This window comes from Sus scrofa, chromosome 4 (assembly GCF_000003025.6).
Source record: "Sus scrofa isolate TJ Tabasco breed Duroc chromosome 4, Sscrofa11.1, whole genome shotgun sequence".
NCBI classification, from domain to species: Eukaryota; Metazoa; Chordata; class Mammalia; order Artiodactyla; family Suidae; genus Sus; species Sus scrofa.
The window spans coordinates 39,729,091-39,742,574 of NC_010446.5; the positions used below are offsets into that span (position 1 = coordinate 39,729,091).

The window sequence follows — 13,484 nt, forward strand, 5'->3', positions numbered from 1 at the left end:
GGGGCACAGCGGAAGAGGGCATCATGAGGTCACTCGCACCACACACGCGATGCCTTCATCAGATCCTCTTCCAAAGTGAAGGAGCGAAAATGGAATGAGACCCAAATCACACTCGGCGGAGAGCGGGTGAGAAGGAGGAACGGACCACCCACAGGTGCGTTGCCAGGTAATAACCCCCATGGGTGCTCTAGGTATCTGCGAGATAACAAGGGATAGGACATTTGAGAGGTCTTTGTGCCTGGGAAAGAGACATCAGGAGAAAAAACACACGAGAAAGGCACAAGTAATGACTTGGCAAGGATGATACGACTGACTTGTATCCTGAATCAACCAAACCCGACAGGTTTAGATGCTCTGCATTCGGCTAAGGTGTGCCGAAGCACGGTGGTGGGGTATCTCTGATGTAGAAAGAAATGGGAGTCAGGAAATCTGGAGTCACATTCCATATGTGCCCTATCACGCATTTGTTGTGCCTCCCTGAACAAATTGCTCATAGATTCAGCTTCCTCATTGAAGGTCAGGAAATCAGCACTAAATTGCTGAGATCCTTATCCCTCTGTCTCTGCCTAAGACTATTCTAAGAGGTAGGACACCCTCTGTTGATTTAATTTAAAAAAAAAAAAAAAACCCAAAAACCTATTCATGGATGGCAACAAGTTTCCTATGAATTTTCCAATGCAAATTAGCTCCTTAATAAATGGGAGTAGAATAACAAGGCTATTTTAGTGCCAAGAAGGATGAGCCTGGAAGTCACAGGGCTCTCATCCCCCACCCTCTCAGACTCATTCTCAGCCATGGACGGGCCTCACAGGTACCATGATTTCCTGGGGATAAAGCTGTCCGAGAGAAAGGAGTTCCAAGGCCAAATGTCAGAGCTCCCAGAGGCTTGCTTACCCCCAGGGAAATGCACATAACCCCCTCCTTGGGTCTCCTGAGTCCTGCACGTGCCCAAATCACAGAAGAGGGCTGAGTCACGAGGGAATTCCAGGCTTGGAGGAGGCATCTTGTGAAGTCTTTAGGAAGAAGGTAGGATGTATGTCTCTAATACCACTATTCCGCCTTTTCACACATTGAAAGCCAATAAAGTATTTGTATTTTGGGCATTTTTTAAAAAGCCTGTGGTTAATTCAGTCAAGGCTTATCCCTGGATTATGTGATAGGGTTTTGAATGTGTTAATGGTGCATCAATCACATATACACTTTTCCAGAGCCGAAATTCACCACATGTTGTCCATGGATCTTGGGCCAAATCAGAAGGATTCTTTACGGGTTAATTACTTTCCTTTCATCAGGTGCTGGGCATGTAGGAGAAGTAAGGGGTTGGGCTGGGTGTCAGCACCAAAGACTCTCAGCCACTGCCTGAGTGTTACCCACTTTTGAGTCACCTAGGATGCTCAGCTGCAGGCAGAATAATGGGAATTTCAATGCACCCGCTTCCTTCTTAGAGATAATTTCCACTGCACCTACTTTGTTCCACATTATTTAGCACTGGGTCTTTGGCATAATAAGGAAAAGGATGTGTCAGTGATAAGTTAGTCAACCGAAACTATCAAGACCAACGTTGATGTCACTGTTAGCATCACTGATAGTTAAAAGTAAAGCTGAATGGTTTTAGGAAATTTTGTCAGAGTTAGAGGAGCTGAACTCCCCGCACTAGTCAAAGAAGAATGAGTCTCAATTGACACTGAATCTCCATCATGCATTTCCCTTCCTGCTTCCTTCATTTTAATGTCTGCTCATTTATGAATAGTTCCATATAATTTAAGCACAACGGCTTCTAACTTAACCCTCCCAACCCCACTCCCTCTTGCTCACCTCGGATCAGTCACCCCAAATTTACCTTTATCTTATAGGGAACAAAAGAGGGGACCCGACAGCATGGAAACATCAATTCGAGATCAGTGTTTTAAATGATAACTGAGCTGCAGTACAAAAATGCAGAAGTGGAAAGAAAACAGAAGAAAAGAAAGTAGGGAGGGAAATAGCAAGGGCCTGAATCAGGGCATTAATGACAGTAAAGACAAGGCAGGAACAGATTTTTGTTCCTTTTTTTCCTTTTTTGGCCATCCCACAGAATATGGAGTTCCTGGACCAGGGATCAGATTCAAGACACAGTTGCGACAGATGCTGCAGCTGCAGCAATGCTGAATCCTTTAACCCACTGTGCCACACTGGGGATTGAACCCTCATCCTGGATGGCACTGCAGAGACGCCAATGATCCCACTGCACCAGAGTGGGGACTCCCCAATTTTTTTTTCACTCTTTTTTTAGGGCCACACCTGCAGCAATATGGAGGTTCCCATGCTAGGGGTAGAATCAGAGCTTAGCTGCCAGCCTACATCACACCCACAGCAATGTGGGATCCGAGCCGCATCTGTGACCTACACCAGATCCTTAACCCACTGAACGAGGCCAGGGATCAAACCCACAACCTCATGGTTCCTAGTCAGATTCATTTTCACTGCGCCACGAAGGGAACTCCCCAATTTTTTTAATATGCTGAAAGTAGACTGAAAAGGATATAGTTCCTGAATGTAGGACAGTGATAAAGAGGAGCCAATGAAAAATAACTTGATGTTTTATAACTATACTGATAGGTAAATGTGGTTCCTTTAACAGAGACAAGAAACTGAGGTGAAGCATCAGGTATGAGGGAGCTGATGGACTCAAGTTTAGTCACATAGAGTGGCATTCAGGGGTGACATTCAGTGTGTCCACGGACAACTCATGTTCTCAGTGAGCAGCAAAACTCCTGGATTTAAAGTGAACGGAGATTAAGAAAGTCTTGCAGTCATTTTCTCCTTTTGTTTCTTCACTAAATAAAATATGTATGGACAAGCCACTACATGCCAAGTGCTGGGATAGGCATTAGGGAAAAAAGGAAAAGGAAGAAAGTAAAAGAGGGGGAGTTCCTGTCGTGGCACAGTGATTAACGAATCCGACTAGGAACCATAAGGTTGCTGATTCGATCCCTGGCCTTGCTCAGGGGGTTAAGGATGCGGCGTTGCCATGAGCTATGGTGTAGGTCTCAGACTCGGCTCGGATCCTGCATTGCTGTGGCTCTGGCATAGGCTGGTGGCTACAGCTCCAATTAGACCCCTAGCCTGGGAACTTCCATATGCCATGGGAACAGCTCAAGAAATGGCAAAAAGACAAAAATAAATAAATAAATAAATAAAAATAAAAGAAAAAAAGAAAAAGTGAAAGAGGGTCTGCTCAGGGCACCTGCAAGCTCTGGTGGGGTGACACCATAACAATGGCACATAGCAGTGCGCTGAGGGAGGGTATCCAGGAGGGGCTTTATCGGGATGGTCAGTGCTTACGCGGGGTCATGCACCTGGAGGGGTGACGCATGCCTTCTGCTTCCCATCCCAGTCTAGACGCCCATGTGGTTCCATGCAGGCTGTAAGGCAGACACAGCCACAGGAACTTCACGTCCCTGGGCTCACCCGCATTCCTTCTGGGGAAGCAATGCTGTGACTTCTTTGTGGGAGACCTTGTGTTAACCTTCTATCTCATACATCTTGGTAAGGAGGTATTTATGACTAACTTAGAATGCTATGCAATGCTACGGTAGACGTAAAAGTTCAACCCTGATTTCTGGGCCCTCTCTGGAATTGTCCATCACCCACCTGGAGAAGTGCTGCCCCAGAGAATACAGAGATCGAGGCATTTTGACAGCGACTAGGGTGTTTACATCTTAGGCCAGCCCCACAATTCCCTCCTAGGCACTTTCCCAAGGAGAAATGAAAACATGGCCATAGAAAGGCTTATACAAGCATGTTCACAGAAGCTTTATAGATAACAGTCAAAAACTAGAAACCACTCACTATCCATCACTGGTGAATGGATGAACACACTGTGGTCTAACCACACAATGAAATGCTACTCAGCAGTTTAAAGGAATGGACAATGGATACGACAACGTGGATGAACCTCCAAGGCATTTTGCTGAGTGAAAGAAGCCAGCCTGAAAGACTCCTGGAATATGATTTCACTTACATGACATTCTAGAGAAGAGAAAGCTATCATTCCAGAAAGCAGATCTGTGGTCCCCAGGGGGCAGAAGAATAGAGGAGGAGGCAGACAGCAAAGGGACACAAGGGAACATCTGGGGTCATGAAAATATTCTCCATTATGACTGTGGTGGTGATTACAGTACTGGATACATTTTTCAATACTCATTGAATTGTACACTCAAATTTGGTAAGTTTAATTTGTGTAAATTATAAATAAAGCTGACTGGAAAAAAGTCACGCTGGGCTGAAGAGTAGCCCTGAGCACTCTCAGCAAGAAGATGCAGGGGCTCCCGGGATGCTGTATGAACCAGCACGACCTCAGCCTTCCAGCTGCTGCCACCCCCAAACACCTGCTGGCCACTGAAGACTAGGGGCCCAATAACTCCTTCTCACCTTGCCACCCACCCTTAGGCCAGAAGCAGTCTTCTCATCCAGATGATGGATAATACATAATCCCAAACTCCTCCCACCATGGATAAGCAACCTTAACATGGCAGCACTTTATCCCAAATGTCCATAAACACATATAGAGAAGAACCACCCTCACCTATTCAGAGGTGAACTTCCACACGGTGGATACGATGCTACCCTTGAGTAGGGCCCTGCCCTTCTTCAGTTGATGTAGTAAACTTTTTGATGGAAACTTTTGGTGGGGAAAAAAATAGATATAGATATAGATAGATATAGATACATAGATATTTCTATCTTTACTGGGTCTACGAGGACCATCTCTGCAGACTCATGTTCTCTTTCCCAAACTGTCTCTGAAAACTGAAACTCGACTATAAAACCCTGTGCCCAGATGGCCCACCCTTTGCCATCACACACCTGCTCTGGATACTTGCTCCCAATGATCTCTGCTACGGTGTTGAAGGAATCAGCGTCTGGGTAGTTCCTTGCTCCCATCTTCAGGTGAATGACAATTCTGTTCCCACGAGAAGCCATTCTTGACATCATCTCCGCATCTTCCACTGTAATACAAGCTGTTGGGATCTTTGGCACGCCATCCTGGTATTCCTGAATGCCTGTGTGAGGACTTGAGAAAAGAAGCCACTAGGTTACCTTGAAAGTGGAAATGGACCAAAAGCATTTTTTAAAAGCACCTGTATTTGACCTTGGATTTTCACTGATCTTTGTTTCCACGTAAGAAAAGGAAAGCATGGGCCATATTGATTTACTTGCTTTTGATGTGAACGTGATTTTTCTTTATAAAGAAAATTTATTATTTATAAAAATTTATTATTTATAAAAATTTATTATTTATAAAAATAACTCAGAAACTTTAATTTAATAGTAATTTCATTGAAAACATTACATTTATTTTGATAATATGGACAATCCTTTAAAAGGTTGCAGATTGTCTCAAACTCAGTGCCTTCATGTCCAAGAGGTGAACACAGGTGTTCAGGGAGACAACAGGAGCTCTAAAGTCCTTCGAGACTGCAGACCAGAAGACCCATGTGTCTGGAAGAAAACTGGCCCGGATACGCCCGGGTCTCTGGTCACTGACCAGCTCGAGGGCTTCTCTCTTCCCAGCCAAACACAGAAGCTGAATATGTAGCCTTGCACAGGGATAGAACGCTGTGCAAGAAAACCATGACAATGTCTGGGGAAACGTTTGCATTCCCATTAAGAACAGTCCCAAATAAACCCAGGTCCGTGATTTCACTGCCACAAGGAAAAGAAAACGATGATAACTTTGGCATTAAAGGGGAAATACCACCCCAACTGGTCAAGTTTTTCCTGCTAATTTCCAGATGCTTCTTACATCGCTAGAAACAGCAGTAATTGAAGTTGATATTAATCTACTGTCGATTCAACCTCTTCCCATGCTAATTGAGTTCATCAAACTCATTTTCTAAAATTGCTCTTTCAAACTATCCCCTTTTACCTCTAAGGTACAACTCCAAACCCTCCCTGACCACAGCTCCCTCAGGACCACAGCTTCTGAGCATTCACCAAATCCCATCAGCCTACCCTGTGTTCTGTTGAAGCACAAACCAACAGCCTCTCTTTCCAAATTAATATTTCTCTTTATATGTCCATACTTGCTTCAGGTTGTCTCTTATTTAGAGAAAAGCCTTCTCCTCCTTTCAGCCATAATACATTTCTCTCCTATAGAAGCAACTCCAATCTTCACATGTACCAACACGACGATCCAGTCTCATCATTGTTTTCTTGGTGTGACTGTATTGTTGTGACTGTGTGCGGATGACTACTTACTTACCTAGAGAAATCGCATGGCAAAATGATTAAGAATAGAGGTTCTGGAGCAAGACTGTCTGGGTTCAAATCTGGTCTGTGTCAGTATTGCTAATTGGACTTGGGCAAGTTACACATCTTTGCCTCAGTGGCTTCAGCCATGATTGGAAGTGGTAATTATAATGCTTATTTCATAGTTGCTTTAAAATTTTAGTCAATTTATACAAATCAGTGACTTACTTTGGAATGTAGTAAGCACTCCATAAATGTTAAGTATTTACTATACTAACTTACCTATTACATTACCTGCAGAGAGAGAGACTGTGTAATCTCAGGTCCATCTAAGTACCCCTGTTATGGACATTTATTAAGTGATGACTGAAAATTTAATCTTAGTGTGTGTGTGTGTGTGTGTGTGTGTGTGTGTGAGAGAGAGAGAGAGAGAGAGAGAGAGAGAGAGAGAAATGACATAAATCTAAAACTTATAAAACAGAAACCCTGAATATGAATCCCTATTCTGGAATATGCCTAATCCACTCTTGCTTTCGGTGTAGGCAAGCTATGGAGTCATAAAACCTAGATCAGATCCTGGCTCTACCACCCTCTATCTCCCTGATGCCAAGCCACTTAGATTACCTCTCTGTTTCTGAGTTACTACATCTGAAAAGTAGAGAATAGTACTAGTGTTGACCTCATAAGAGTGACGAATAAAACAGATAGTATATGCAAAGGATTTAAAAGTGTTTGGCACATAGGAATTACTTAGTAAACATCAGCTGTTATTATTATGTCTTCAGTGTTCATTTTTCCCACTGAGCAGGTAGAGTGATTAATGACCAAAAGTATTTTGAAACGTGTAGGAAGACAATCTAAATATTTATTATTCATATTACCTTACGTGATGTCTAGGATTCAACAAACTCTCCTTGTTCTCAGGCTCTTCTGACTCAAAAGGAGGTCAGTGTAACACTTTTTAATAGGTTCTTTTAAATAATGTTTCTAAACAAATTGGTACTAAGAAGTTACAGGTAAGAGTTCTTAAAGTAGGGACAGTGACCTGGGCATATACCCATGATTCCATTGAGGAAAACAGCATCTCATAACTGGTGGTTCTGAATTCAAGATAGAGAAGGCTTCCAATTTGTTTCTGGAAGGAAGCCTGTTCTCCAGGGGGAGTATCCAGCATTGTTTAGTAGAAGCAGGGACAAGGAAGGTTCAACAGGTTTGTTTGGAGTCCTGTATTTTTACTGTCACTTATCCTGCAGGAGATGATCAGTATATACAGCACCTTCCTGACCCTTTTACAAGCCCCACCTGCAATTTAACAATAGTAAAGGGCAAGCTACAAAGGAAGCCATAAAAAAAAATCAAAATAAGAACATTTAAAGATAACTACCAAGCCTTCACAAAGTCTTCAAAAAAAAAAAAAAAATACAAGAGGAGGGAACATTTTGCAATTTATTCTACGAGGCCACTATTACTAATTTAAAAATCAGACCTAGGCACTACAAGAAAACTACAGCTCAGTGTCTCTTATGAAAAAAAAAAAATCACTAAATACAAACAAACTGATATAAGAACAAATGAAAAAGAAGTTTACACCATGACCAAGTGGGATTTATTCCAAGAATGCAAGATTGATTTAACATTAAAAAAAAAAAAAACAACAATTAATGGGAGATCCCACTGTGGCACAACGGGATTGGCGGCATCTTGGGAGCTCTGAGACACAGGTTTGATTCCCAGCTCAGCATGAAGGGTTAAAGATCTGGCATTGCCACAGCTGTGGCTTAGGTCTCGACTGTGGCTTGGATCTGATCTCTGGCCTGGGAGCTCCATGTGCTGTGGGGCAGCTAAAAATGAAAAAAGCAAAACAAACAAACACACAAAAGCAATTTAGTATATATAATAAAAGGGAAAAAAGTTATTTCAATAGATAGTGAAGAAGCCTTTGACAAAATCTAACACTCTTTCATAATAAACACAATCAACAAACTAAGAAGGGAAGGAAACTTCCTCAACCTGATAAATGATATCTATGAAAAACCCACAGCTAATATCATACTTAGCAGTGGAAGACTGAATCCCCTGAGATCGGAAATAAGACCAGGATGTCTGTTCTGCCCACTTCCATTTAACCTTATATTGGAGGTTCTAGCCAGGAAGCTCAGACAAGAAAAAGAAATAAAAGAAATCTAGATTGGAAACAAAGAAGTAAAACTATCTCTGTTCACAAATGACAGGGTCAAGTATATAAAAAATCCTAAGGAATCCACACATTAAAAAACTATTTGAATTAACAAGTTCAGCAAGGAGGAAGGATAGCATATCAATATACAAAAATCAACTGTACAGTAGTGATAAACAATAGAATACTGTACAATACAATATCAATGAACAATGTGAAAATTAAGTAAACAATTCTATTTCCATTAGCAACAAAAAAATGCTACAAATACATTTAACAGAAGTGCAAGATTTGTGTAATAAAAATTGCAAAATATTATTGAAATAAAGAAGATCCAAATATAAGGGAAGATACCCCATGTTTATGGACCCAAATTGATTTATAGATTCTGCATAATCTCTATCAAACTTCTAGCTGCCTTTTTTGAAGAAATTTACAACCTGATTCTAAAATTCATATGGAAAAGCAAGGGATTCAAAATAGCCAACACGAGTTGAAAATAGCGGAGTCACGCTTTAAAAACACAATACATACTTAGCTTTCTGAGGTACCTCTGTACTATTTTCCATAGTGGTTGTACCAATTTACATTCCCATCAACAGTGAAGGAGGGTTCCCTTTTCTCCACACCCTCTCCAGCATTTGTTATTTGCTGACTCGTTAATGATGGACATTCTGACTGGTGTGAGGTGATACCTCATTGTAGTTTTGATTTGCATTTCTCTAATAATTAGTGATGTTGAGCATTATCTCACGTGCCTATTGGCCATCTGTATGTCTTCTTTGGAGAAATGCCTATATAGGTCTTCTGCTCATTTTTCAATTGGGTTGTTTACTTTTTTGTTGTTGAGTTATTTGAGTTGTTTGTCTGGTTTGGGGATTAGGCCCTTTTCTACTGCATCGTTTGCAAAGATCTTCTCCCATTCTATGAGTTGTCTTTTTGTTTTTTTAATTCTTTCCTATCATATGATCCAGCAATCCCACTCCTGGGCACATATCCAGAAAAAAAAAACATTTATTTAAAAAGATGCTTGCACCCCTATGTTCATTGCAGCAATAGTCACAATAGCCGAGACAAGGAAACAACCTAAATGTCCATCAACAGATGAATGGATTAAAAAGATGTGGTATATGTATACAATGGAATACTACTCAGCCATAAAAAGGACAAAATAACGCCATTTGCAGCAACATGGATGGAACTAGAGGCTCTTATACTAATTGAAGTAAGTCAAAAAGAGAAAGACAAATACCATAGATATCACTTATTTGTGGAATCTAAAACATGGCACAAACGAACTTATCTACAAAACAGAAACAGACTCACAGACAGAGAGAACAGACTTGTGGTTGCCAAGGGGAAGAGGGGAGGGAGTGGGATGGACTGGAAATGTGGGGTTGGTGGATGCAAACTACTACATTTGGAATAGATGGGCAATGGGATCCTACTGTATAGCACAGGGAACTGTACAACTGGGTCACTGTGCTGTACAACAGAGACTGAAGAAATACTGTGCATCAACTACACTTTAACAAAAAATTAAATAAATAAATAAAAATAAAAACATAACACAGGGAGTTCCCTAGTAGGTCAGCAGGTAAAGGATCCAGCATTGTCACTGCTGTGGCTCTGGTTACAGCTGTGGTTCGGGCTCAGTCCCTGGCCTGGGAACCTGTGTATGCCATGGGCATAGCCAAAAAAAAAAAAAAAAATACTACAAATCTACAGTAATTAAAAAAGTTGTACTGGCATAAGGATAGACATGTAGATCAATAAAATATAATTTAGAATCCAGAAATAAACTTCGTAAGTATGGTCAGTTCATTTTCAACAAGGAGGCCAAGATAATTCAATGGGGACAAAAAGTATTTCCACAAATGGTGCTTGCACCACCGAGATACCCACATGAAAAAGAATGAAGCACATCACACACACAAAAAAATAATTCAAAGTGAATCATAGGCCTAAATGTAAGAGCTAGAACTATAAAACTTCATGATCTTACATAAGGAAATTGTTTCTTAGATACAATACTGAAATCATAGGCAACAAAAGAAAAAGGAGATAAATTGACTCATTAAAATGTTAAATTTCTGTACTTAAAAAGGCACCATCAAATAGTGAAAAACAATCCACAGAGCAGGAGCAAACTTTTGGCAATCACATATCTGATAAGGTTCTAAAATGCATAAACATTTCTTAAAACTCAATAATAAAAAGGTAACAATTTAAAAATGGGTGAAGAATTTAGACAGTTCTCCAAATAAGATATACAAATGGATAATAAGCACATGAAAAGATGCTGAACATCATTAGCTATAAGGGAAATGCAAATCAAAACCACAGTGAAATGCTACTTCGCATAAGATGGCTTGAAACTAACACAACATTGTAAATAAAATATACTTCAATTTTATTTATTTATTTATTTATTGCCTTTTTTAGGGCCACACCTGTGGCATATGGGATTTCCCAGGCTAGGGGTCAAATTGGAGCTACAGCTGCCAGCCTAAACTACAGCCAAAGCAATGGGGGATCGAGCCGCATCTGCGACCCACACCACAGCTCAGGGCAACGCCAGATCCCTGACCCACTGGGCGAGGCCAGGGATTGAACCCACCTCCTCATGGATACTAATCGGATTTGTTTTTGCTGTACCCCAAAAGGAACTCCATACTTCAATTTTTTTAAAAAAGGAATATAGATAAAAACAAGTACCAGTGAGGATGGGGAGAATTTCAACCATTGTGCATTTCTGGCATGAATGTAAAATGGTATAGCCATTTTGGAAAACAATTTGACAGTTTCATAAAAAAATTAAACATGCAGTCACCATATGACCTGCAATTCTACTCCTAGGTGTATATTAAAGATAAATGAGGAGTTTCCACTGTGGCTCAGCAGAAATTAATCCAACTAGTATCCATGAGGATGCGGGTTTGATCCCTGGCCTCGCTCAGTGGGTCGGGGATCTAGCGTTGCTGTGAGCTGTGGCTTAGATCGCAGACGCAGCTCGAATCCCACATTGCTGTGGTTGTAGTGTAGGCCGGGGGCTGTAGCTCCAATTCAAGCCCTAGCCTAGGAACTTCCCTATGCTGTGGGTGCGGCCCTAAAAAGCAAAAAAAAAAAAAAAAAAAAAGAGAGAGAAATCAAAATGCATGTTCACAAAAAACCTGGCACGCAAATGTTTATATCATTATTCACAACAGTCCAAAGATGGAAACAACTGCAATGTCCATCAGCTGATGAGTAGGGAAACAAATATAGTACATCCATACAATGGATGGAGTATTGGTCAGCAATAAAGAAATAATTTTCGGGGGAGTTCCCAACGTGGTGCAGCGGAAACGAATCGAACTAGGAACCATGAGGTTTCGGGTTTGTTCCCTGGCCTCACTCAGTGGGTTAAGGATCCAGCGTTGCCATGAGCTGTGGTGTAGGTCGCAGAGGCAGCTGGGATCTGGTGTTGCTGTGGCTGTGCCTGGTGGCTACAGCTCCGATTAGACCCCTAGCCTGGGAACCTCCATACGCCCTGGGTGCGGCTCTAAAAAGACAAAAAAAAAAAAAAAAAAAAAAAAAAAAAAAAAAGAAAAGAAAAGAAAAGAAAAAGGAAGAAGAAATAATTTTCTGAAACAGGCTACAGCTATAACATGAATGGACCTTGAAAGCATTACCCTAAGTGAAAGAAGGTAATCACACCAGACCACCCACTGCAAAATTCCATTTATAAGAAGTGGCCAGAATAGGCAAATTCATAGATGTAGAAATTAAATTTTAAGTTGCCTTGCACTCTTGGAGGGGAGAGGGAAATGGGGAGCGAGTGCTCATAGCGAGGGATTTCTCTTCAGAACGATGAAAATGTTCTAAAACTAGATAGTGATGGTGCTTGCACAACTCTGAATATATTAAAACCCACCGAATTGTGTGTGTTAAAATGGTAAACTTCATGCTTTGTGAATTTACTCCGATAAAACTCCTGATATAAAAAATCAAAATAAAAAACTGAAGTTTCCAGATTCTCCTCCAGAGAAAATCCTGGTATCCTTTTCATTCAAAAATCATGCTTCCATGGGTCTGCTTCATCAGATGTATGAAAACAAAGACTGCTGATCTCTGTGCTTGCTAGAGAGTCTACCCAAAAACATGGAAAATTAAGTCCTAAACCAGCTTTTCAAATTTTACTAAATTTTGTGCATATGTTATGTAAGGTGATACAATTTGAAGTCAGCTGAATCTTTTCTTTTATATACGTAAAATAAGTGCAAGGATTAAATAAATAAGTTTGACATTTCCGTTCTGATTACCATACATCAGTCAAATTCCCTTTAATGCTAGTCACTTTTTTTCTAGCTCTTTATAAACGATACCAGGCACTTTGTTTCTGAGCATTTCTAAATTTGCAGAGCTCAAATCAACCGTTGAAAGTGGGTGTCAGCCTGTGATGTTCAATATCCCACAAGAGGACAATTATGATCCTTACTGAGGAATATGGAGGTTTTCACAAGGGCATAGAATACACTGACTAAACTAAATATTATTCACAGCACAATCACGTCTTGGAATGTCTCCTAAAGAAAGAGCTGAAGTAGGGATGACTGTGAGGATGGGGAGCTTTTGAAGCTACAGTCTTTTGTTTCCGAGGGGTTTTTGTTTTGTTTTGTTTTGTTTTAACTTCCTTATTAGGAAGGTTAAAAACAGCATCTATTCTGTTTATTAGAAAGGCTCATCTGTTTTGAAATCAGTTTGAAAATAACTGACTTTTAGTTTTTTAAGATCTAGCACCTTAAAAGTACATCTAAGACTTTTTATATTGTCATTAACAATTAATAAGAGTAAACTGATCTCAGGCATTTATACTGTCATTAAGAATACAAAAAGAAGCATTCCCATTGTGGCTCAGCAGGTTAAGAATCCGACTAGTATCTATGAGGTTCTGGGTGTGATCCCTGGCCTTGCTCAGTGAGTTAAGGATACGGTGTTGCCTTGAGCTGCGGTGTAGGTCACAGGTGCAGCTCAGATCTAGCATTGTTTGTAACTGTGGCGAAAGCCAGTAGCTGCAGCTCCAATTCAACCC

General features: G+C 40.7%; 1 protein-coding gene across 1 annotated transcript in view; it reads right to left on the reverse strand.

The window, feature by feature from the left end:
* Window positions 1-13,484, reverse strand: part of CPQ (carboxypeptidase Q) — a gene marked incomplete at its 5' end in the record, with an annotated part of 363,297 nt that overhangs the window by 236,428 nt on the left and 113,385 nt on the right. Inside the window, 1 exon segment of the mRNA NM_001243691.1 lies at window positions 4,849-5,056. Coding sequence (NP_001230620.1) covers window positions 4,849-5,056 — 208 coding nt within the window.